Genomic DNA, 25,770 nt, shown 5'->3' with positions numbered 1-25,770 from the left:
CAAATTTCTGTAAGGGGTGACCACAGGTGACGTTTGTGCACTTTAACTTGATACCGCTTCTAGTATTTCACTTTATATTCTTTCAAATTGCCCTAATACTCCTTCTCTTTCTCTCTTTCCTAGGCGTTTGTTTCAGGATGGTAAGGCCATGTCCCATTTACCAGCTCTGCTTTACAGTGTAGTGTTTCCAGGGCTAAAAATACAGCAGCTCTTCTGCAGAGTACAGACAGACCCAAGCTGAACTCTCAGTTCCAAGTTAGACAGTTAAGTATTGCAAGTGGATTTCAAAGGGAAAATATTTGCTTCATGTTACTGTTATATTAAAATGGATTTTTAAAAGCTTGCAAAGGTGTTTCTTGTGTGTGTAGTATCTAAAGGTGGTGTTTTGATTACTTGTGATAAAACAGCCACAAGAGTGTTCTAACATGTTAATCTTTAGAAAGGTTAAATATTAAGGCCTTGTGATTAGTTTCTGAAACAATGTTTGAGGTTTATTTTAATGGCAATTATAGCACCATTAGGGAAGTTTACCAAGTTTCCCTGTCCCAGTGTGCTGCAGACATGCAGCCTGTGGCTCCTGTCCCAGCCTGGCATCTCCACCAGCTCTGAAAGTGCAGCAAGGTGTTTTGGCATTTCCCAGGAAAAAGAGGACACATCTCAAATAATAAGTTCTTTGGGAATACTTCATATGTAGTGTGAAATGGTGCAGGAATGAAATGGATGGAGGATTACAGTATAGGGTGTCTTGAATTTAATTCTATGAAGTGGAAAGTTTGTCTGCCCATTGTGTGGGAGGCAGGTGCAAGCTTGCTCTGCCTGGGTTTGAGCTGGTCTGGAGCCTTGTGAACACACCCCAGTGCCAATCCTGAGCTAATAAGGAGCTCAAAGTACTGAGAAAAGGGTTGTCAGCTGCATTCCCATGCTTTTGGACAAATTAGGATGGAGAAACTGCTCATAGTCAACTTGAAAAATACTCTTTGTAGCTATCAACACCTTTTCATTGGTTAAACTACCCCAAATTTGTTTTCATCTTTTGGAACATAGTCATATTGACCTGAAGTTTGGCTGCTGCCATTTGAATATTTGTCTGAAGAGACTGAAAATGCAGCATGCACTTTTACTATCTGTACTGGTTTAGGGTATTCCTGAACACGCTCTGAAATGTTTGGTGGCTATTGCTCATCCAAGTGTATTGAAAAGTTGGATCTTGCTGTCAGAGCCATCAGTCTGTTGTTCTCTAAGACACAAAACATGGGCCAAGTAGCCTTGTACCTTTTTAAACTGAAAAAACAAAACAGGAGGTACTGAACATAGTCATATTGACCTGAAGTTTGGCTGCTGCCATTTGAATATTTGTCTGAAGAGGCTGAAAATGCAGCGTGCACTTTTACTACCTGTACTGGTGTAGGGTGTTCCTGAACACACTCTGAAATGTTTGGTGGCTATTGCTCATCCAAGTGTATTGAAAAGTTGGATCTTGCTGTCAGAGCCATCAGCCTGATGTTCTCTAAGACACAAAACATGGGTCATGTACCTTTTTAAACTGAAAAAAACAAAACGGGAGGTACTTCCAATGTAAATAAATTTGCTAATAATTATCATGTATGGAACAAAAATTTCTTGTTTTTCTGCAAAGCAGACTGTTCCCTACTATTTGTTCAGAAAAAAACCCAAGCCTGTATTTCCTATGTACATGAAAGATGGAAGATTAGCAAGTTAAACCACAAAAAAAACCAACAGGGTATTTGGAAGTTCTTGATTTCATCCCAGAAGTGAATAGCTGGGAAACAACAGTTTGTTGTGGTATAGCAAAATGTTAGAAAATCAATATAATTAGATGATGACCTTTGCTGCCACTTGTTAGTGGTAATGCAGCAGCAGAATTTAAAGGGTAGAAGTCAGGTGGAAAGGATTTAAAATGAAACTGGAGAAAAGGAGCTACCAGGGGAGTATGTGTAGCCAATCTGACATCTTTAGATGCTGGTTGCTGAAGAGGCAAATGGGCAGTGATAGGAGCTACAGGAAGAAATACAGTGGGTACAAGGGGGTGGTGTGGGGTTAGCAGAGTCCTTTGTGAATAAACTGGTAGAAGTTCCTCCATATAAAGGGAGCAAGGGTTTGGATTCCATGTGAAATGGGAGGAACCCCTCACACCATCAAGGCTTCTGTGTGTGTGTACAGGATCAAGCAGAGAGGTAGATGAGTTTTGTTGTGAGCAGTGTGATGTCTTGGTGGGAGCCACCACGTGTGGAGGGTTTCTCTTGAAGAGAAGCATTGAGAGCTGTGCAGATGGAAGGGGAAGTTAACTCTTGTTTAGTTCTTGCTCAAAACTTGACTGCTTCTGCTGCAAATTCAGAGCTGATAGGAGTGTGTTAATGCTGGGGTATGATGAGCATATCTAAAGATGTATTTTTTTAAGTGTAGGTCTTAAAGGTATGAAAATGAAGGTGGGGCTTGAAGTGGTAGATGTGTGGTGTGTGTGCTGACACTGATTGTCTTCTTTCATTGTTTTCCAAATCAGTACACAGAAGAGGAAGCTAGGAAACTAGGAGTGGTTGGCTGGGTTAAAAATACCAGCCAAGGAACTGTAACAGGCCAAGTTCAGGGCCCAGAAGATAAAGTAAATGCAATGTAAGTATTCTTGTGTTTTTGGTTTTTTTTAGCCTTACTGAAGTAATTTACAGGAATGATTTTAACAAGTAGAGTCATATGTTAGTAATGTAACAGGCATTTTTATAATCTGTTTTGGTTTTGAGAAGTTGGAGGTAAATTCTTGTAAGCTGTAAAAGAAGACCTTAAGCTTTAAAAATAGTTTATAGCATCAGCCAGTTTTAGTTGCTAATGTCACAAAGTTTGTCAGTGCATTTCACCAACATGCTCTTGTGAAGTGAAGCAGCAGCCTTTATTCATCCATGTGAGCACAGACTTCTAATGGATTTGAGTTCTTCACAACATCTCTGTAAAGAAACAGGCTGAAGAACTTCTTGAAATGCTTGCTTAGCCTGTGGTTAAATCAGTGTAAAGGAAACTGGGCTTAAGTAGGGTTTTTTCCTCTGATTAAAAAGAAATAACAGTGTATTAACATTTCAGCCAAGGCCTGTAGTCTCTGCCATCTGGAAATAAGTTCTGAAATATCTTGGTGTCTTTAAAAGAGTGGGTATGATTTTTCTGTGTGAAATTGCCAATTTCCAAATGCTTGCAGCTCTCACTGAGGAAAAGCTGCCTGGGAAAACACAAAGCCCAGTTCAGTTACTTCCAACTATGATTTTTTTGTGTGTGTACAGGGAGATGAGGAGTTTAAAAAAACCTTTCTGTGGTTTGTTCTCTTGAGAAAGAGTGAGGGATGGTAAAACTGGCCTTGGTGAGCTTTATTAGGCATGGGCAAGTGTCAGTGCAGATCCTGCCAGCACTCTGGGATACAGGAATTGCTTCAAAACAGAACTTGAAGTGAAGCTGGCTTTTTGCAGAGGGAAGTGTTCTGCTTTCTGGGAAAGAGATTCCTGTGTGAGGTTGTGATGGAAGTATCTGCAGTCATTTCCCTTGGTCTAGAGCTCAGTGTTAGTTGGCTTATCTTGACCTGCAAAACATTTACAAACCCAGAGAAATAACAGTTGTGTCCTAGGTCAAGGTTATATTTGTATTCTGGAAGACCTTTGCTAATAGCCTGATGGAATGATTTTGTAAATTGAGTATCTTGGAGCCATCTCTGGTTAATTTAGAGCACCAAAAAATGAATCTGTGAGAAATCAGGATTAGGTTTCTCTTTGTTGGAGTACTTTTTAATTTAAAAATTTCTAGTTGATTGATTTATTAAGTAGGTTTAAGTGAAAGCACAGCTTAGCTGCTGAAACTTCTGGTATTTGCCAGAACTAGGAGTGCTGCAGAATGCAGAGGCTCTGTCCATCCTTTCCCCCTTTCCTCTTACCTGGGGATGGGATTTAAGGGAACCTGCATTTAGCCCAACACCAAAAAGTTGGTGTATGAGAGGGGATCTAACAGCAAAGCTGCAAAATTAGACCAACAAGGCTTGTTCTCAGTCTTGTGTTGCCATACAGACTGTTCCAAAAGGAACTAAAAGCTTTTAGTTCTCACTGTTATACAATTTTTAAGTAGGGTCATGAAACTGGCTCACAACAAAAATAGCTGAAGCTTTTGATGTGTGTCATTTGGTAGAGCAAATAAAGGGCTTTTGGGTTGCTGCTTCTTTGTTTCATTCTGGAAATCAATATTTTCCTCTGATGTGGAAATAACATTGCCCTGCTGCAGCTGGAGTAGGGTTTGAAGCACACGTTGAGATGTGGATTATTAAATTGGAGACCCTACAGGAGGGTGCTGAAGGAGAAACAGTTCACTTTGCCTTGCTCCCTCTGTGCCCTCTGACACATTGAAGAGGTAGTGAGTTTATTTTTAGCTTTCAGTTGGTGGACTTGTGCATAAGGGCTGTTGTATGTGAGCAGCCACTTGGGAAGGCCCAGATTTCTTCTGCTAGCAAGAGATCAAAATAGCTCTGAGGTTTTGAAGTTTTTTTTCCAGGATTTGCAGTATTTCTTGTCCTGCTCAGTCATGCTTCCTAGGGGTTCATAATGCTCTTAGAGATTCAAGGGTTATTTACAATGCTATATTAAATAAAATAAAATATTTGCTTTGCTATGGCACATTAACACAAACCAATAATCCTAAAGGTGCAGACATCTGTGTACAAACTGTGATAACTGGGAGCAAATTCTGGCACCATCTTCCAGCAGATACAAACCAGAGCTTGCATAGATATTCAGAATTGAAGACACTACCTATGGAGGACACTTCTTAAAAATTTTGGACATTTCTTCTGTTCCAAGAAATGGAACACTTCTCAAATGTGGTACACAGCTCAATATTGAGGTGTTTTAAGAAGGGCTCCTGGTGGGTGCTGCTGCAGGTACTGGAACAAGGTGTTACCTTGTGGAGGTCTCTCAGGAGTAGTTTGTGGAAGATCTTTTTGGATGTGTACACACTTGCATGAGTTTCAGAGTTAAGTTTTAGGCACAAACCAGCCTGATTTTCAGGGTTGCACCACTTGGATTTTTAAAAATAGAATATTAATGGTAATCAAATGATTTGTCAGTTTTATTGGTTCTGGTTTGTTATTGGTAGTATTTTTTAGGGGTGTGGCAAAGGGGTGTCCTTTTGGCCTGTCACAAACAGCTTCTCTTCTCAGTGATGTTAAACAGAACCTAGAACATAGACTGAAAAGAGTAGGGATGCCATAAAGGAACAGGTAAATAGAAAGGGCAAGAGGAGAGGGAAGAAAGGAGGGAAATAAGTGTTTGAGAGGAGGATGGAGATGGGGAGAGAGTAAAAAATGTGGTGAGAGACACCACGTGGCAGTGAGGAGAAGCACAGAGTGGGTAACAAAGCTTGCCTCTGTCCTGGAGCAGCAGTGCAGCAGAGCTCTAACCCAGAGGTTCTCCAGCAGCACTCCTTTGCTCCTCATTTTCTGATGTTTTATTCTGTTCTGTATCCCTGCTTGTGTTGGGGCACAGCTAGCACCAGTCCAGTACTGGCCTGAGAAACAATGCTTTGGTGTGGGGTTTTTGTGATGCAGGCTGTGGGGCACAGTACAGTCTGGGGGGAGTTGTGAGGACAGTCTGGGGGATCTACTTCCAGCATTATTTTAATGCATGTGTGGGGCCTAGGTGCTAAGTGACCAGAACCAGAATAAAGTGGGGAAAATAAGGTGTAAACCTGGATAGTTGTGGGTGGGGACAGTCACACCTCTATGTCAAGGTCTCTAGTGAAGTGAGAGTGTGTTAGAGAAGATGATGCAAATCAGTTGGCCTGGTAACTGATGATCTTTGGAGAATGTTGGGGAGTCCAATCCAGGCTCTGTGTTATGGCTGAGGGATGGGGTGCAGGGAGGCACCAGAGGCTACAGATCTCCTGCTGCAGGTACAGCACAGAGGAACATGTGCCAAAGATAGGAATGAGCAGGATTTTTTGTTATTTTCATGTCCAGATTTGTCTTCTGCTTGTTTTTAATGAAACTTCTGCATTCTCAGAGATTGTGACTTAGTCTGTTTTGAAGCCATTTTTCACTGTAATTGGGAGATCTTGCAGACCAGTTCAGAGGGTATTTTTAAGTTGTCCTGGCAACCTATTACCTGTAAGCTTCCTTTGCTATTCCTTGTTTTTCCACCTCTAGATGGAGCTGTGTGCTCTAGAAATGCTCTCAACTCGATCGACTGCTTCTGAAGTAAACCTATTTTTAGACTGTTGTGGTAGGATCCATCTTTTTTTTCACTATCTCTTTCCCCTACTGTGTTTCATAGTCCTGCTCTGTTTGCTGCTGCTGCTACAAATAGACAACACCCCTTACCCTTGGATGCTAAAAGCTCATTTTCAGTCTTTTCCCTGTCTGTAAGCCAGAGAAGGCTGAATTTGGAAGAAAAGCAGAGCTGCAGTGTTTCTCAAACATAATGACATAAGGCTTTATGGTAATCCAAAGGCTTTTTTTTGCCAGATAGGGTTAAATGAGTTAGAGGTAGTCCTTTGATTTCATTTTTCTTCAGGAAGACTTATAATATGAGTTTTTTCAACATAGTAGCTTGTGATATTTTCCCATTTTAGTCATTAAAGGTGGTTAGAGCCTTTGTAGCCATTGTGCTTGTTGCCATAGTAACTTGCCTTGGCAGGCTAGAAATCACTTTTCTATGAGAATTTTTTGAACTTTGATGACAATTACCCACTCCAAAAGGAAGATAAGAGTCTTGTAGATTGCCAAGTCCAGAATTTATTCTGAAAATAGTAGATTTCAGACTGACACTTTAAAATGTAGTATCTTGGGGCATTTTTTAGAGAGCTGTAACACTATATTAAGTATTATTCTCTTTGTAGAAAGGCATGATATTAAATACAGATTGCTTGTCTTGGAAATTGTTTTTAATTATTAACTTAATGTTAATTTCATTTGAATGTTTCAATTTTTTTAAGATTAATGTCAGTTAAGGTGAATACTGAACTGACATTAATCTTAAAAAAATTGAAACATTCAAATGAAATTAACATTAAGTTAATAATTAAAATGTTTCAATTTTTTTAAGATTAGTGTCAGTTAAGATGAATACTGTCAGTTAAGAAGGAGATGGTTAGACCCTCTTCATACAAGTGCTTCTAAAACACTTTAGGTTGTGAGAAACTCTTACCATTGTTCAAAGATGAATCCAGGTCTCAAAACAGGCTTGAAATTCCTAGGTATGTTTTCAAGGGTTGTATTTATTAAAAAGTTGTAAAAACTTATTATGGGAATGGTTTAATTGCTAATTGCATGAACACATTGACTGGAATTCCACTGTCTCTTATCTGATCATGGAAGGTGTAGGCCAAGGTGAGCATCAGCATTGTGCCTAGAAAAGCAAAACCAAAGCTGCAGCTGTTGTGTTTGAGGTGGAGCTTGCAGAGAACACTGGTCATTATATGCTTCAGGGTTCAGAAAACATGAAGAACTTTGTGAGAACTAATACTTTTTGCCATGCTTTTCTGTAACTTCCTGCAGAAATACCAGTCCTCTGAAGCAGAGCATCTGGTGCTTGTCTTCTCTGGTCAGTGAGGCAGCTCTGTGCCATAATGGCATGGCTGGAATATGTCCTGGGTGCTGTGCTTGAGAAGCTGACAGGGATATATTTTTAATCAAGAGGGAGAGGGGAATTAAAATCACATTCTTTAAGCTTTCTTTTTTACTTCATTAAAACATGAACTAGTGGGAAAGGGTTAGGGACAGATATGTTCTCATTTATGACTGTAATGAAGTACACTTTTTCTATTAATCACTGCTGAAGGTGATTTATGGTATTTCAGTGACTCAACAGCAGTCAGATGGCAAGAAATATGATTAGATTTTAATAGTTCAGTATGGGTCCAAGTATAATAAGCTGATTTTTCTTGATTTGGGGTCTATTTTTATTTCTTTAAAGGTAAAAGTAACCTATACTGGAAAATTAAATTAAGCTATAACCTCTGTGAGTGGTATAATGGTAAATGTGTCCACCTCTCTTCATACTGAGTGTTTGAGGTATTAATTTCTTAGGTTATTGGTTAAAATTCACAGGTGAAATAAACAGTTACACAGGCTCAGAGCTTGGTCCTGTAAAACTTACTACATGTTACTGATGATGGCCTGGGAAAGAGCAGAATTAAACCTTGTTTTCTGGGTTTTTAGCAGTTCACACCTAGATTAAAGGACAAACTAATTAGTTTATTGTAGCAACTGCTTGCAAAGACCAAGTACATCAGAAGTTGTAGGCTTTTGTAACTGGATTTTGAGAAGAACAGCAATAAAATACCAACAATACTGAGCTGGAGGAGAGAGCTGCATGCTCCAACACAACCCTGGAGGTGCAGTGCTTGACCTTGGCTCTGTCCTTGCCCTTTTTTGTGTAGCAGTGCCAGCTGCCCCTGGGTGAAGCCCCCTCTTGTGGGGCACAGCAGGAGGCAGTGCTCTCCCTGGGGACCAGGGGAGGAGCAGCTCTCCAGGGGAGGGCACAGCCCACCAGTGGCAGAGCCAGAGCTGGGACTGGGCTCCTGGCACAGGTCCTGTCCTTTATGCTGAGCTGGCTTGTCACTCTTCTGTGCTTGGGAACCAGGAACCACTGAAGCTTTTAACAGTGCCTGGCTGTGGAACAGAGCACAGAGAATGTCTTCCACACCTCCACTTCTGCTGCTGAGGTATAAAGGTGGCTGTCTTGGATGACCTTGTAGATTTTTTTTAAAATGTTTGCAGTAGGAGCTGGAGTTCTTTGTGTCCACTTCCATTCCTGATCACTGAAGTGTTCATAGCAATACTTTGATCTAAAAAATGCAGCTGGTTCTATTTTAACAAATTATGCTAGATGTCACCTCATAATACAAACAATTAATTAGGATTTACTGTAGTCCTATTAGAGCTTAATTGATGTTTTTTTCACCTCTTGATTATTGTTGTTTTTTTTGAAGGCATGTGAGCTAAGCAGTTGGTTGTGAGAATAAACAAAAATTCCTGTTGAAGTGTTCACCTTGACACTGAAGGTTACCACATTAGGGCAGTATTTAATTGTCACAGCTATTGTTCTAAAGTGTTATAGTTGAGTCTCATCCCATAAACACAAGTCTATTGAAGCTCTTTGTTGGAGGGAGGGGCCTGCCTCTCAACAGCTTAGATTTGATGTTTGAGTTGATTTAATGAAGAATGTTTCTTCCTTCCAGCTCCCTCTGAGGCTGCCAGAAATGTCCATTTGCTTTACTGGGAGCCATATGACTCCTTTTGTTCATTAAAAATTTAAGGTATTCCACACTTCACATGTTTGTAGCTCTCCATAAATGGAAATAAAAAAAGTTGCTGCAGGCCTCTCATACATACTTGGTCTCCTGTTCTTATTCCCTGTGGGCATATTCATATCTTTTTAGATGTTACAGAGAAGACAGAAAGCTGCTTTCCTCTTATATTTATAGAGCATCTGCCAGATATTATTCCTGCATTTAAACAGGACTGAATTTCTGGAATTGTGCCTCTGGAAAAAGAAGTGTTAGTCTATGCAGTGTCTTGAAAAACTCAGTATATGATCCTGAGCAAGGTGCTTAACTTGGGGTTTTTGCTGTGTCTCTGTGGGGGCTTCCACAGGGCTAGTGCAGTCATGCTTCCAAGGCTGTTAGCACTGTTAGTACCTGATGCCCTGATTTGGTGCAGAATTCCAGGTTTCCATTTGTCTGACTCTGTGATAATGTTCAGTTCTCAGATCTGGCCTACAGCTGGAAGCAGGTAGGACTGTAGGGTTGTACTGGAGCATACTGTGAACACAGGCAAGTGGAACTGTGGTTTGAACACTCAGTTTAGGTGTTTTCCTGCATAATTAGAAGAGTGATATACTCTTTTTTCATCCACACTGGAAAGTTAAACTTATTTTGACTCTAACCTTCTTAAATAAACAGTAATCACTCTACAGCAATGCTGTACATGATTGGTTAAGTGTTCTAGGAGACTGTTTTCAAAATCCTAATTCCAGTATGATGTGTGATTTCTGCTGGAAGCTTTTTACTCCTTTGGGCATTTCAAGCCTTGATGCCTTCTCTGTAGTGGATACTGTTGGGACCACGTATCATGCTTTGATATTTTCAGGGTGAAGATATTCTCTTGCTGCTGATACAGCAGCATGTGGCACAGCTCAGTGCCATTACTCTGGCTTTTTTTTGTGCTGAAGGAAGTGTTCTGTGTCTTTAGTGCTCCAACACATTTCCAGAGCCACTGGTGAGGAAAGATGTCTCTTCCCTGCTGAAGACAATCTTCTTTTCCCCCACTGAAGCAGCCAAAAGCCATGGGACTCAGTTCTCACAGCAGTGAACCTCAGCTCCTGTCCTTTGCCTCTCAGCAGGGCTTTCTGGCCTGAGCACCCCTGATACTCTGCAGCTTCCAGTCATCCTAGCACGTGGTAGAGCTTGCTCATGTTTGCCTATATCAAATTGCATAAACATAATGGGAAGGAAATTGAGAAACTTGTTTTAATTTCCTATGGAGAAAAGACCCAGATGCTGGTGGGACTGAGTTTATTCCTCTGCATGGGTGACATGTGGAATTGTGTCTAAACTCCAGTGAGCTTCCACACAGGCATCTTGGCCACAGCTTGTGTGTGATGCTTCAAACAAGTTCTGAACAGAAAAAAGCAGAAAAAGAGACAAAAAAGAACAACTTCAGAAATACAGGGGTTTTTTTTTTCCACACAGGCATCTTGGCCACAGCTTGTGTGTGATGCTTCAAACAAGTTCTGAACAGAAAAAAGCAACTAATCTTCTTAAAGAAGAAATTCAGAAATACAGTTGTTTTTTTTTGGTTTGCCTTTTTGATTCAAACACATTTTCTTTGACCTCATTGTGAAAGGTTTTTTTCTCTGCTGAATTTGGGGCAGTTAAAAACGTTTTCTTGTAACTGTGTTGCTTAAGGCTGGTGTGTGTCAGCAGATGAGACACAGACTGTGTAGAATGGTTGTGACTTTTTGGCAGTGTTGTCCATGCCAAAAGTGTGATGTAAACCATGATAGGAGAAATCTTCAGTTAGCTTCATGTAAATTCCAACATTTCTCCCTAGGGAGGTATTAACTGACATGAGGATGAAGCAAGAAGGAGCCAGGGATACATACCTATGTGGTAGCTGGATGTCAGAGTGGATCTTTGCCTTCTGCAAAGTACAAGGCATGAAGATTAACAAATCTTTCCTCTGCTGAAAGGGTAACTAACACTTTGTAGAAACTTATAGTTTGATATGGGTGTCTGCTTGATGTTCTCCCCTACAGAAGTTTACTGAGAAGGAAATGAATTCAGCAAACTGGTCTAAGAGTGGAGATTGAACGTGCAGAGGGGTGTTAAAAGATTATGACTGAACTTGTGAGGCCAAGCATTGAGAAGTCACAGTAGGTTAGAAAGGAGCTGTTGTACAGTGGGCTATAATGTCTGCTTTGTTCCCTGATCTTCCCACTTGATGGCTGAAGGGGTTTGTTTTCCTTTTGTGCCTGCTGATTATATGGGAAGATTAGTAGCCCAGTAAGTAGGGAACAAGCCTGTTATGACCACTTTTCTGTCTTAAGAGGGATGAAGGGTGTTATTCTGGGTCTAGAGATTTGTGTTTATAATCCCCAGGAGAAAGCAACATTAAACTAATATTAATGTTGCATAACATCAGGGTGGAAAGACCTCTACAAGAAGGCTGCTGCTGTCCCCAGGGTGAGTGTCAGGAGCTAGGCAAACAGACTCAGGATTAAGCTAGTAGGAGCCCTTCCTTCTGGTGAGAAATCAGGAGGGACTGTTGTTCAGCTCTGTCCCCTCATCTGTGTGGTACCAGATGGAAGAGCTCTTCCACAGGAATGGAGGGATTGTGCTGCACACGGGCAGCAGACAGAGGAGAGGGCAGATAGCTAACCACAGACCCTGTGTGGAGTGGGTGGGATGGTTTGGTTGGAATCCACTCCTGTGGTTGTGCACCTAGCCCATCAGTCCTGCTGCTACTGCTCCCACCAGCATTCTGGTGGTAGAAGTGCTGACCTGGAAAAGCAGCATCTCTCTAGGATTTAGGCACTTAATTAGCTGGTGAATCTAGGACTTCAGACAAAATGTTTATGACTTCTGCCAGGTGTTTATTACTGTTGTGCAGCTAGCTGGGAAGGCAGAGGAAGGAAGGTAGTTTGTCTTATGGAGAAGGCACTTGAAGCCTTCTTGTGTTGCTGAGTGAGACCTGTTTGTCTTATTCCATGGGCTACTGGAATACAGATTTGATTCATGGGCATGCTGTGTTCAGTTTATTTACCATCTATTTATAGAAAAGGAGTATGTTTCACACTTAGAATCTTCAGATGTGCCCTTTGATGCTGCTTTTCTCTTTGCCACTATTAGTGCATTGCAGCAGTAGAGAAATGTGTTCCTGGGTAACTTCCTTCTGTAATATACAACTTGGTTTTACCTTGTTCTTTTTTCCCCAGCTCTTTCCTCCACTCCCTTGTGTTCCACTCCAGGGAAATAGTGTTTATTTGCTTAATGTGGTGCCCTGGAATATTTTTTTCCTTCCCTTGATCTGTGCTGGATGTTATCAACTCCTCTGCAGAGTAAAACATTACTTGGTGTACCTCTGCCTTTCTGTTTGGAGTGGCCCCTCGTGGTGGGGATACTGGAGCCTCTTTGCAGAGAATCACTTCTGTGAACCTGGAGGAAATAGCTGGGTTGGGTCTCAATCTTGTGCTCTCCAGCTGATTTACTACAGTGACTCTGTTACTGGATTGGAAGCCTTCTTTTCAAAGCTGGTACTCTGACTTTTCCTGTAGTTGGGGTGAAGGAACTGGCTGTTTGAATCTATAATGAATGCTCTGCTTGTGTACCTCAAATGCTTTCCACTGGGGTTGAGACTGGAGCTGCTGTGTTGTGATGCTGCAGGCTCTTCCTGGTTTCCCCACTGCTCAAGGAACAAAGGAAGCTGCTCTGGAAAGTGTTCAGAACTTGATGAGAGGAAAGTGGATTTTAATGTGGGCAGAGGATATCATTTTTGGAAAAAGATTCCTTGTAATCCCTGTAACCACTCTGATTGAGAGGGTCCTGGACAAATAGTTTTCCTTCCCTTTTTTGACTCTGTAAGCCATAAAATTTTAATATTTACTCAAACTAACCATCTGGAGCAACAAACCCAATCTATCTCAGCTTACAAATCTCCCAGCAATCACAGAATATTTCAGTCATTTTTTGGATCAGTGTGGATTTGGCCTACCATATAGGACCTCACCTGAAATCCTGTTCTGCTGTACAAATGCTAATCCTGAGCCTCTGTCCCTGCTCACTGTGTAACAGAAGTCATTCCTTGAAATGAGATTTCAAGGTCAGTACTAGAAACTTCTTGGACAGCTCAGCTCTTACCCTACTGCCAGTCTGTGTAGGTTTAAAATGATCTTTACATTTAGATGACTCAGTGTTTTGGAGGGAAGATTTTTTTAGGAGTTTAGGGCAATGAAGTGGTTTGGCACTCTTCTAGGAGGGGTGAAGAGCAGCAGCTGGCTGCTGCCAGTCTGGGATCTCCCTGCTCTGCTCCTGGGGGCTGGACCCAGGTGCCTCCAAACTGAGATCTGCTGTAGTTGTCAGGCTGAGGACTCTGACCCTGAGGGAGCTCTGCAGAGGCTGCTGCAGAGCCAGGAGTGTTGGGAGGGTTGGTCTGGAGCAAGTCTGCATGGCACAGCTATGCTGGGGCTGTGAACTTCAAAAGCTCCCAAGAAGCCTCCTAAAAAAGCTGGGAGCATATTCTGATGATTGTTAGAGTATGAATTCAGTTCCTCTGGGAGATGACTGTTCAAACTCTTAGGTCAGCTGCCTGTTTTCCTGTGAATCACAGCTGTAACCTGTCTGTGGAGTGTACATACACAGCTAGAAGTCTTATTTGTGCTGCTGCCATTTGGTGTGGCCTGTGCTGCACCCTGCTTGCCTGGGAAGCTGTGCTGGGGGGTGTTACCCAGCTTCAGCCTCAGGAAAAGACATTTGCTGTTCCATGCTGCTCTCACAAACAGCACTCACGTGGTGCCTGCTTATGGCTATGGAAAGCCATGGCTAGGATGTGGTCAGCTCTGCAGAAGCTGAGGCAAAGGGGGCTCCTGTGCTGCCTTGCAGGAGGGCTGCTGGCTGCTTTTCCAGGTCCTTGTGTTGGTGTCTGTGCTGCTTTACCCTGCTGCCCTCCCAGCACTCAGCACTAATCCCCACCCTGTGCTGTGTGAGACCTGCCAGGGAGAGCAAAGCTGATTGAGTGCTGTTTTCTGCTGCTGAACCCCAGTGACTTACTGCTCCATGGATTTGTCTCCTCAGCTTGCCTCCAACTGCTCTATGCTCAGCTGGGGGGGGTGTGCTGGATGCCAGCATGAGTGAAGTGATGCATCTCTGCTTGGGTCTAGGTGGAAGTGTGCTGGGGATGTTGGGTGTCTACTGAGATCCCCTGAAGATCAAGATCTAGTGGATTTGTTTGGTCCAGTTTGCATGACACAACAGTTGTGTGAGGCTCAGCTGCCAGGAGCTCCTGTTACCCAGCCCAGGGGGTGTGTGATGCTCTTACTGCAGTAAGTGTGTCAGTAGCAATGTCAGTAGCAGTGCTGTGCAACTCCAACAGCCAGATAAAGTTCCTCTTCACTTTCTGCCATTGGAATGGAGCTGATAGCCCTGAAGGTACTGTGCCTATCTGGAGTGAAGGCTGAGGCAGATCTGGGTAAATATTTGTCTTCAAATTCCTAGCACAAATGTGAAGTAAAACTGAAAGCAGTTCTGTTGAGTAGTTACGTGGGGTTTACTCCCATGCTGTACACAGAGGAGCTGGGGCATGGAGCAGCATCAGCAGATCTCTAACAGGGCTGAGGGAAGTGTGGGGCTGCTGATGGCCAGTCCTACACTAGGCACTAAATAAAGCTTCTCCCTTGAAGAAGTTGGGGTTCTGTGCCTTAGTAGCTTATGTCAGTAAAGCACTGAAGAATCACATCTTGCTCTCAGCTCCATAGTATGCTTTTATCCAGTTGCCAGTAACTGCATTTGGACTGTTTGAAGCTGCATCATCGTGGTGTTGTATCAGCTGATTCCTCTGGGCCAGCTGGAGCAGTTGGTTTCTGCTAGGTTTGGGAGAAAAATCTCTCTCTGGTCTCCAAGTCCCCCTGATGTTAAACAGTGCAAAGGAAAAAAACAGGCTGTAGTCAGTCAGGGCCCCATGCTGCTTTATTAACATGTTATAGGAGATCCCCACTATCACAGAGCAGACAGTTAAATGGAGCAGTAAAGGCAGAGGATGAGAAATCAGTCATTTACAAATGGAACCTGTAGCACAGGGCTGGACTGATGGGCTCAGTTGCACAGGAACTTTGTTGCAGGCTCTGAATTCAAGTTGTTTCCTGACTCCCAGTCCACTCCTTCATGACTTTATTCTCTTTGCCCTTCTGATCCTGTAGCTGAAAACAAAAAAAACTTATTCAACTTGCTCTGTATTTTATAGCTATTAATAAGAAAATAAACTTGTAGTTCTTGCCCAGTAGAGGCAAAGTGATTGTTATGTATGCCAGCAGGCATTTTTTTGTTAAATGCTAGCATTAATAATAATTAATTGGATAATTACATAGAAATTTTCTTTCTGGCTCATGTCCACGTGGATAGTATAGGCAGAAAACTCTGAGCCACAGCAGTGTGGAGTGGAACATACGAGCAATTAATCGTTTCAGTGAGTGCTTGTAAACAAGGTCAGCTCAGCAGGCACTCAGGAAATCTCTTATGAAATGTGATGCTGTCTTCATTATCCTTTTAAAGGGGTTTGCTGTAGGAGCAGAACAGCAGGCAGGATTTATCTCTGCCGTGCTGTTTGGCTGTGTACAGCAGATTTCCCAGGACCTGCAGGCCCTTAGATAAACATTTTAAAAACCCCAGACCTGTGGTCTCTTATTAAAATGGTTATTCTCATCTTCTGAAAGCTGTTCTTCAGCCTGAGTTTAGTCACAGTTATTCAGTGAACTTAGGCTTGCTTAGATAAACATTTAAAAACCCCAGACCTGTGGTCTCTTATTAAAATGGTTATTCTCATCTTCTGGAACAGCCTGAGTTTAGTCACAATTATTCAGTGAAGTTAGGCTTGCAAATCTATTCACCTTAAGTGTCTCATATACTCTTTTAGCCAATACTAAAAGAGATGTTCCTGTTATTCCTGGCCAGAAACATGTAGAAGGCTGACAGCCTAAATATTGAACCCCATATATTCTGAGAAATGCTGAATATTTCCCTTGGTTGTGTTGAGAGCAATCTAATAGACCTAAAAATCACCTGAGTGTTCTGGTTGTCAGGCATATGGTAAGGTGTGCCTGCTGGAGGGAAATGGAGGTTTTGGGGCATGGAGCACATGCTGGACCTGGGCATGAAGCTGTGGTGATGGGCTGGGTGCCAGTGTTTGCCTTGCCCAGTGAGTTGCTGTCACATTGCTGTGTGGGATTGGTGTGGGAGGGGATGCTGGAGCCTGTGGGACAGTGCTGGGACCTGGAGGATCTTTTCCCCTAGAGACCTGCCTGTTGCTTCTCCCCTGACAACAGCAGCCCTATAATAGCAACTGTGCTATTGCTCTCCTCTTCCAGGCTGAGATTTAACTGTCCTCCCAAATGGAGGTAGCAAATCAAGTTAATGGCTGAAGTTTGAGTCTTGCATGGAAATTTGCCTTTTCCCAAGGGCATCGTGTCACTGGGAACACAACTCCCTGTAGGAAGGCAGAAGAGGTCAGTGTTACCCTGTGGCTCTAAAATAGAATCTACTGAATGTCTCTAAATGCTTTTCCAGCTCGTGTGGCTATCAAAAGGTATGACATAACTCTGGGAATGGATAGTTCCTGCATGAGCATGGGACCCAGGTGTCTTAGGGGGACTCCACTGGAGCAAGGGTCTGTGCACATCTCCCTGACTGCACCAGGGGATGTTTGCCTTGCTCCACTTCACTGCCTGCTTGGAATGGCAGCGTGTGCCTTGGGAGGTGGGGGGTGTGGCAGAAAGAGCCTGTTTTCTTACTCTTAGCCAGGTGATGTGTGCTATCTAACCCAGTCTTTTAGCAAAGAAAAGGAACAGCTATGCTAGAGACCAAAGGCAAGAAATAGGTATTGCCTTTGAAGGTGAGTCAGGGTTCCAGGGCAGCCAAGTGTTTGTTTGCAGTGGTGGTTTCCCTGGTAGGCAGCTGCTTATCATTGCTGTTAGAAAAAACCCCCAAAGGACAAAGTGGGGAAGGACAGAGAATTTATAGTAGCTTCTATAATGCGTTGATGTCAGTGGAGGGTATCTGGTATGTAGCAAGTGTTAATTTTAAACAGCTGTCTTTAGGTAGAAATAAATTCTCAGATCTACACCTCCTAAAATACAACCCAGAATTGTCATGTCCAGCTGGTCACAAGATGAGGCAAATCCACAAGTGAAAGTTGGCCGTGGTGATGTGAGACAGAGGTGGCACAGGCCCCTGGGGTGAATGGTGATGTGCTTGTGTAGGGCATTGTGGCTGGGAACCCTGTTCTCTGCCTCTAGAACCAGCTCAAGGAGGAAAGACTAAGGGGGCAGGAGAATCAAGTACTTCTAAAAGATTTGTTGGGTTTTTTTGACCTTGATTCTGTGACTCTCTGGCTGTCTTTAGGCCAGCAGACGTGGAAATCCAGGAACACTTCTGCCCTTCTGGTTGTTCTGCCTCTGCTAGAGCTTGACAGCAAACAAGTGCCTCTTGTGGCAGTTTAAGTGGAAGTTTTGGTGATGTTTATACCACTGTAGTGGGACAGTGACTGGATGACAGAAATTCTGCCTTGATGAAACTTCAGTGGTCTAGTGGTGTGTTAAATCCAGCCTCACAGAAGGGTGGGCTTTTTCAAAGCATAGGGATCTTGATGGAAAGATTTTTGTCAGGAGAGGTGAAAAATGAAATTCCTTTGGGAGAAAGGGCTGTAACAAATTATGCAAAGAGCTATTGCTCTAGCAAATGACTTCTGGTGTGGTTCTGTTGATAAATAGGAAATGTCTAGAAAGGGAGGTTGGCTTTAAGATAACTACAGAGAGCAGCACCAGTCTGTTTTGTTACACAGACACTTCAGGAACAGTGACATTTAATCCACTAATGACTCAACAATTGTCTTGACTATGTAGCTAACTAAAGATTTTGGTTATTTTTTCCTTAAAGCCCCAATGCTTGGTCCAAAATATATGAAAGAAAGGTTTCCAGCCTTACATGTGGCAGAGAAGAAGTTGGTGCTGATAAGATAATGCCAAACCCAGAAGCAAACTAACTGCATTTCATTTTAAAGATATCTGATGATTTCAGCTGGTCTCATGATTTTCTGGCACTTGATTAATAAATCTGACCATGTGGGATTATTACTAATCTTTAATGAAAAGCAGATCCTAAGAGCATTATGAACAGTTCCCAGGTATTTCTTGTTCTGTGCCATATCTGTTCAGGTTCATTGCACATTTTCTCCTGATGTCTAGTTCCCTTAAAGAAAAAGGGATGGTAAAAAAGAAACCAACTATGTTCAAGTAATGCCATGATATGTTTAAGTCTTTTTTTTATTTAATAATAAAAAAAATAATAAAAGCAGATCCTGAATCCATGTTTGACAGTTGGTTCAACTCCATTCTGAATAATTCTTATGGGAAAGGTTCAGGCAGAGCTGTTTCTGAATCTAGAGAGGGGAGCCTTAAATTTCTCATTCTTACAACCAGGTTGAAATGTAGCTCATGAATCAATAAAGCATGGTATTTATAGCAACTTTATCAATTTATATATATCAACTGCTTCATAATTAGAGATTTTTCCCAGTGGACATCTCATGCTTCTGGGTGTGTTCCCCCCTTTCATCCATTCACTAGTCCTTTCTTCTTCTCCTGCAGCCTTCCTTGCAACTGTGGAGTGTGGGATTTTAGGATGTAGGGAAGTAGATTTAACTTGTGGTTAGTGTTGTTTCTCTTCCTGCAGCTGCATACAAAGTTTCTCCTGATTTTATAATATTTAAATTATATTTAAATAAATCAAATATTTAAATTATAGTGGTCTTAAAACTGCCTGTTTCCAGTGAGAAGTACAGATGTGTACAGAGTAGGGCTGCTGGAGGAGGACTTGACTGTTGGGTTTAGTCTGTGGGAAGGAGGTGAGACACAAACTGCTTTTGGTAGGAATAAACTTTAACATGGTGAACTATAAATTTCATGTCTAATGTGTAAGATACAGCAAATGGACTCAAGTATAAAGAAATTTATTCCCTAGAGCTGTCAGATCCTCAAGGAGAACAAAACTGAAGCTGTTTGTTCCCAAAATATGTCCTTTTCATTCACTTTCAGTAGGTTTCCAGAGCAGTTATGTGGGGTGCAGTCACAGATCCTGCTGGGCATTTCTCCAGTCCCTTTCATTTGTTGGCTAGCTAGCCCAAAACACAGATTGCCAAGGTAGGGGCTTCTTCCTCAGGGTCTGCTCCTTTGCAGTTGCTGAAAATCCCTAGTGTGAGGAACAGAACTGGATGCATTTGGGATTGGCAAGGTCTTTGGTATTGAGCAGTTTCTTTTTAGCTTTCTCCTTAGAACTCTGTAGGGTTTGGCTGCTGCCAAGGAACTATTTTCCAGTTGAGTTGCCATGTACAGTGTAGTTACTGTCAGGAAAGCTTCAGCTGGTGTGTAGGCTCACAGTGGTCTGTGCTCCTGCAGAAATGGCACAGGGAGCAGCTCTTTGGTTTGCTTTTCCAGAGGCATTTACAGTTTCCAGTGCTTACCCTGCAGTCATCCCTCACTTCTGACTCCTCACACAGAGGTTCCCTTGAGCCTTAAGTTTTCCTGAGTGAAATGAAGCCTGAGGTCATATCTACAACGTTAGAAACTGCTGGTTGTTTAATCATTAACATGCTGAGTTGATGTCAAGCTAAGGCATTGTATTTAATCATTAAAAAGAATTAATTTTGGTGATTAACCATCACTTGGGGCAGTAAGTTATCAGAAGACCATGTGATTGCCAGTGCTTTTGGATCTGAGACAATCAACAAGAAGAAAAAAATTAAAGCTGGAGGGATAATAGTGGGAAATACAGAAACTCATGTGAGAATTTTGTTTTGGATGCTTGTAGGTACTGCAACTTTGCTGTTGACTGCTCCTTAATATCAATTTGGCAATATTAGGTGATGCTAAATATAAAACAAGTACTGTGTGTGTCCTGAGGGCTTCCTTGTGTCAGTGGGGTTGGTTATTCAAAAATGTGGAGCAATTTCCTCTCAGTGTCTTTAGGTTGCATTGTCACTGTGTGTAGTTATCTCCATGTTCCTGCCCCTCCCTCTCAAGGCCTTTTCAAAGGCTTTTCAATTCCAGGATTTTGGGATTGAGAGGGGAATGAGAGGGCATGATAATGGTAAGAAGAAAAAGGTGACAACTTCTTTTGAGATGACTTTGCAGGTGTGAAAGTCTGACTACAGATATCACACTAAATTCTAGGAAAATGTTGAGATTAGGGTCCAGTCTTCAGAGGGATGACTATGAGAAGATTTTATCTCTTCTGCAAGCTGTAGGTGTCTTTCATGGCCATATGCATTGTGCTAGGGAGCATCATTATCTAGTCTACTTGCACCACTCCTCATTGGGTTTTGGGCCTCATCAGAAATTCAGGTACTCAAGATTTTTTGGTTATAAACTTGAAAATCACACAGTCATTCTGCCTTCTCTCTAACCTTCCTTCACCTTATGCAAGGCTAGGAGAAACTTCTGCTTGACCAGCTTGTCTGTGCTCCTTTCTTTCTGTCTTCCTGTCTGAGTTTCTTTCCTGACTCTCTCACTGGCTTTTAATTCACTGGTAACATCTCATTTCTTTTTAGGTGCTACATTTCCTCATTTACTTGTACAGTGGTTTGGGGTCTGTGTAGCCATTTCAAAACCAAAGGTTTGAAGGAGCTTGTATTTGGAGGATTTGCTTCTCTTTTAAACAAATATCTGCTTTTCTGTTCTTAAATGAATCCTTGTTGATAAGCAGTATAGGCTTTAGTTCAGTGTTTTTGCACTAGGTGTCAATCTACTTGCATATGTAGAAGCTGCTATTTTTTATTTTCTAGATATTTTCTTTCACCAACTGTGCTAGCAGAATCCTGGCTTCCATCTACTTTGCAGAAGAATCAATGCCCTGAGAAAAAGGATGTATTTGAATATGAATTTTTCTTTTGGTGGCTAAAATGGAAGAACACTTCTTCCAAATAGGACAGCAGTTTTGGAATTTGCAAGTGTAATTAAACCACTTGATTTCAATAAAGCTGTTGGACAGCTTTAATGAGAAATGAAATTTCAACCAAGTGGCAGATGTTGGAAGGCTTGGGTAGAAATATTTCTTAATTGCTCAACAGCACTTTAAGATACCTGGTAATATTTGTTGTTGGTAGCTGTTTCTTGCTATTTGATCACTAGGTACTGAGCTTAATAAAATGACTGAATATTTGTGTGACTAGACTCTTGCTGCCTGTGTAAAATGTGTTTGCAAGAAGAAATTTGAAGTGCCCAAAAAACAAAGGCTGCAGGAATGAGTGGTAAGGTAGAGGGAATCCTGGATGAGTTGGGCTGGCACCCCATGAAACATTTGGAAGTCAAGCACTGATTTGCAGGGCCAACTCTGTTCTGTATATTGTAGGTATGATTACACCAGTTGCCATGCAGTTCACCTTCTCTGCTGTCTTGTACAGAAAAATGTACCTTTCACAGAAATTCAGGGAGACATTTCAGTGCTCATTTCTTAATCTCTTCCCCTGTCTTCAAATACTGTTCCTGCAAGGTAAGTGAGAAGAGCTTTGAACTGAAGGAGGGACAGTGCTACAGATTGTGGTGTCTTTAAAGCTGTACCACAGTTGGCAGCTGTGACAAGAGGCACTTGAGGTTGGTCCACTTCACATGGTCCTCCCCTGGCAGCCAGGAGACACAAGCCTTAGCTCACATCTGTATTTATTTACAAATGAATGCTCTTCATTGAGGTGTCTGCAGAATCCTGACATTTTTCAGGGATTAAGGAATACAGTTTTTTAAAGTTAAGAGTACTAGGTAGAACAGCAACGTTTTAAAAACCCAGTTTTAATAATTTTTGTGGTATTATATCCTGCCTCTGCTGTCTGCTTTTTTTCCTCTCTTCCAATTTAAACACTCATGGGGGAAAGAAGCTGTGTGAAGAGTATAAAGCTGTGTGGAAGCCAGGCCCTTGTACCCTACAAAGCTGCCCTTGCTGGGCTGTGCTGCTGCTGATGTAACCACACTATTTCTGGGTAGCCTGTTTGTTCCCAGTGCTGAAGTGCCATTTACAAAAGCATTTCCCACCCTGACATTGCAGAGACACTAAAGGGACTGGAAAGCCTCTGAGACTGGCAGCAGTACAGTAGAAGCCTCTGCCTCCCACAGTTTTCTCTTTATACCTCTAGTATTTGGTCTAATTAGTCACACAATTTTATTTTTTTTTCCCCAGAGGTAAATGCCATTTGATATGAAGCTGTCACTGAAATGCTTTGTCATCTCTGCCATCCTCATCCTGGCTGCCTTCCCAAGCTAGAGTTCCCTCCTGTCACTGCTGTGGAGGTTTTCCAAGGGCAGCAGGACCTGTCTGCTGGGCTGGCATCCCTGAGGTCCTGCACCTCCACCTGAGCTGCCTCTGCTCATTGCAGCATGTCCCAGCTTACACTACACAGCCAGAAAGCCAAGAAAACTTTGTTTAGTCAAGCAGTCTTTAAAACACTGTGATTGTGGTGAACTTGACCCTGAAGTTATCTTGTGTGATAATTCTGTCAGATCAAAGCATTCAGACAGCAGTAATTCTGCCTGGGATATTGCCCAGGAGTCTTCTTATGATTTGGGTGTATTAGTGGTAGTGTACCTAGGTAGGTGGAATTCCTCCTAAAGAAACAGTGTTTTTTGCATGTCCCTACTTGTCTGGGTCAGAGCTGATGTGTTTCTATATCTGAATAATGAAAGTTCACATGCTTTTAAATTTAACATGCTTTATAATTGCATCCTGTCTAATTAATGTTAATTCTGAGTTCTTCCAAGCCTTCAGTGCTTTGTTTGGGGCAGAATAAGAAACCTTATGATTTTATTAATTTTTGAAGTACCTTATTAGTATAATTATTTTTCAAGCTTTTCCTATTTCTTGGGTTTTAAGAAATAAATTCCAAACATCATTGGAGAACCCAAACTGGGCAGTGTTTTTAGTGATGCAGAGATATATATTTAGACATCAGTTAAAAAGTTAAAGAACACCTTCAACCCAGCAGCAGAGCAGAAAAGCCAGGCCATGGTGGCTGCTGGAACTGGATTTTCATTCATTTTGCATCATCTCTGGTGTGAGCAACCAAAACCTGGAGCTGCAGCTGGCTTTGTGTTGGCTCTGGGTTCATCACTGTAGTGAGTTGTGTCTGGGTGATCTCACTGCTGACATGGAGAAGCCTTGGAGGGAGCACTGGAGAGAATGAGGGAAGGCAAGACAGGGCCCACTGCCAAGGTACCCACTGTGCTGCTTCACTTAATTAAATAATAAACCTCCAGTACCATTTGTAGTGCAGTGTCTTCATGCTGCCTGTTTCAAAAATAATTAGAGAATTTGAAATATGTGGAGGCTTGAAGAATTTGCACTTCACCGTGGAGTTAATTGCAGATCAAGAGTTCAATGGGTCTGAATTTCTTGAAGTCTACCTTGTTAAATTTTATTCTTAAGGTCAGCAAATGGTTTTAGCTCACAGTGGCAGTGCTGTAAGCTTGGGGAGGATGAACAGAACCATTGAGTCAGTCTGGGGCTTCACTTAAGTCTCAGATACCTATTAAGTGGTGAATATACATCAAGTAATAATTAATGAAAAATCATTTGCTTTACAACAAATCCCTTTAATGAGATGGAATTGTTTGGATCCTCTGGCCAGCATCTGTCGTGCAGCAGTTTTATTATCTGGAAGAATTTTGCCATAAGGGAAGTGTTTTGCATTCCTTAGAAAAGTCTCTTCCAGAATTCACTGAGGTGCCCTGAAGAACAGGACATAATAAGTAATTGCTTGGGACTTGGAATTTTTTTTAAACTAAATTTACTTTAAAAATCTATCAGGCAAGAGTGCAGTTAGAATGATGAATGGTAGCATGATAGAACAGATCTAGGTGTGCTTTACTGCATTTTATACAAAATCCCCAGTTCAAAGAGCAAGATACTTCAGAGCAGTCCACCAAGTGATTTGTGTAGAAACATGTGAATGATCTGTTTGTCCTTATTTGAAATTGTACATGGTTCTTTGTTTCTGGCACTTCCATGTTTGAGTGTGTGGATCAAAGTGAAGGCTCCTTCACCTGTTTCTTGATCTTCCATCAGACATCATCCACTGGAGATGTTTTCTCTCAGATTTCACCCCCAATGTGAGTCTTCACTGCATCCTTGATCACTACCATCTACAAACTACCCAGCAACCAAGTCACCTTGTCAGGAGGTTTCAGGAGGTGTCTCATTCTCCATAGACTCTTCTGCTGGTGGTCAGAGGCAGTGGTTGTTCTGAGTGCAGTGGTGAAGCCCACCAGTGAAGGGTGTGAGTGCTGGTGTGTTGCAGAGTGCTGCTGTAATACTTTCCTCTCTCTCACTGCATATTTAGACACAAATCACCATTTTTACCTGCTGCTTGCTCTCTCTGCTGTGTTTAACTCTGCTTAGCACAGCTTCTTGTTTTCCCCCTTCCCTTTTTGCTGATGAGTAGTCCTCTCTTCTGTCCTAAGTACCAATATTTCATGAGGAAAGAGGGTGCCACCTGTGTTATTGTACCAGTGAGGACCTGTGGTCCTTGGCTGTCAGAAATTGTGGAGCTAATGGCAAGCAACCAAAGTCAGGGCTGTCTCCACAGCACTCAGCTTGGGCTGCAGTGTCTGTGTTGAATGGAGAGTGACAGTAACTGAGGTGGAGGAAAACTGGAGGGACAAAGGTTGGTGTTTTTTCCACATAAGTGAATTGGAAAGCCACCAATTATTCTGCATGAAGTCCTCTTTGCATCTGCCATGGCATCTCTATCTGTTTGGGCCTGGTGTCCAGCCAGGCTTCTATCAGAACTGTGTGCCTGGTCTGTTTAAATGTAGCAGCTTTGAACTGTTTCTGGTCTGTTAAAACTGCAGCTGTATAACCAGTTCTGTGCCATGTGCCCACAGTAAATGTAATAGTATGAGAACTAGACATAGAGATCAAAGCCTGAGCTCTTCAGGTTTTGTGTTCTGGTAGTTTGTCCCCCTTAGGGTTCTCCCTGTTGCTTTCTTTCTCTCCACTGTGTTTTTTCTTTGTGCACATGTTCAGGTAAAAAGAACTTTTATTATCTTCCAAATGCCCCTTTGCTTCAGGGCCCTGCCTGGTTCCTAGTTGGCATTTCCTGGTTGTAGCAGTGCTGTGCCAGTTGTATGGCTGGGAAAAATGCATGACTTTTTCCTAATAAAACCGTGCTTTGCATTTCTGTGGAAGGTAAAAGACTGTTATCCCTTTGTCCTGTCCCTGGATGCCACCCAACCTTTTGCATAGGTCAGTGCTGTGGGTTTGGGGCAGAATCTGCTGTGGCAATTTGGAGTGATCCTTCTGGGGCTCCAAACACAGTGAGGGAGCAGTGGGTAGGCCGTGGAGAGGAGTCCAAGGGGCTTTGCTCAGCTATCACTTATAATTTGATTAGCTGTGCAGGGTTTTTAGTTTATCATTGCCTCTGTAAGATCAAGGCAGAGCAGTAGTAATTAATATTTAATTGTTCTGAATCTCAGCTGTAATCAAGTT

The 25,770-nt window shown here is 42.2% G+C and overlaps 1 protein-coding gene across 1 annotated transcript in view; it reads left to right on the top strand.

Annotated features, from left to right (window-relative positions):
- Positions 1–123: 123 nt before the first annotated feature.
- The window catches only part of ACYP2 (acylphosphatase 2, muscle type), a gene marked incomplete at its 5' end in the record, with an annotated part of 38,218 nt that continues 12,571 nt past the window's right edge, over positions 124–25,770 (top strand). The window contains 2 exons of the mRNA XM_008942500.1: positions 124–140; positions 2,522–2,631. Coding sequence (XP_008940748.1) covers positions 124–140; positions 2,522–2,631 — 127 coding nt within the window. The remainder of the gene's footprint in view (positions 141–2,521; positions 2,632–25,770) is intronic.

Source organism: Merops nubicus, unplaced genomic scaffold (genome assembly GCF_000691845.1).
Source record: "Merops nubicus isolate BGI_N331 unplaced genomic scaffold, ASM69184v1 scaffold2596, whole genome shotgun sequence".
NCBI classification, from domain to species: domain Eukaryota; kingdom Metazoa; phylum Chordata; class Aves; order Coraciiformes; family Meropidae; genus Merops; species Merops nubicus.
The sequence above is the reverse complement of the archived record's forward strand: the minus strand, read 5'-3'. Positions and strand labels throughout refer to the sequence as shown.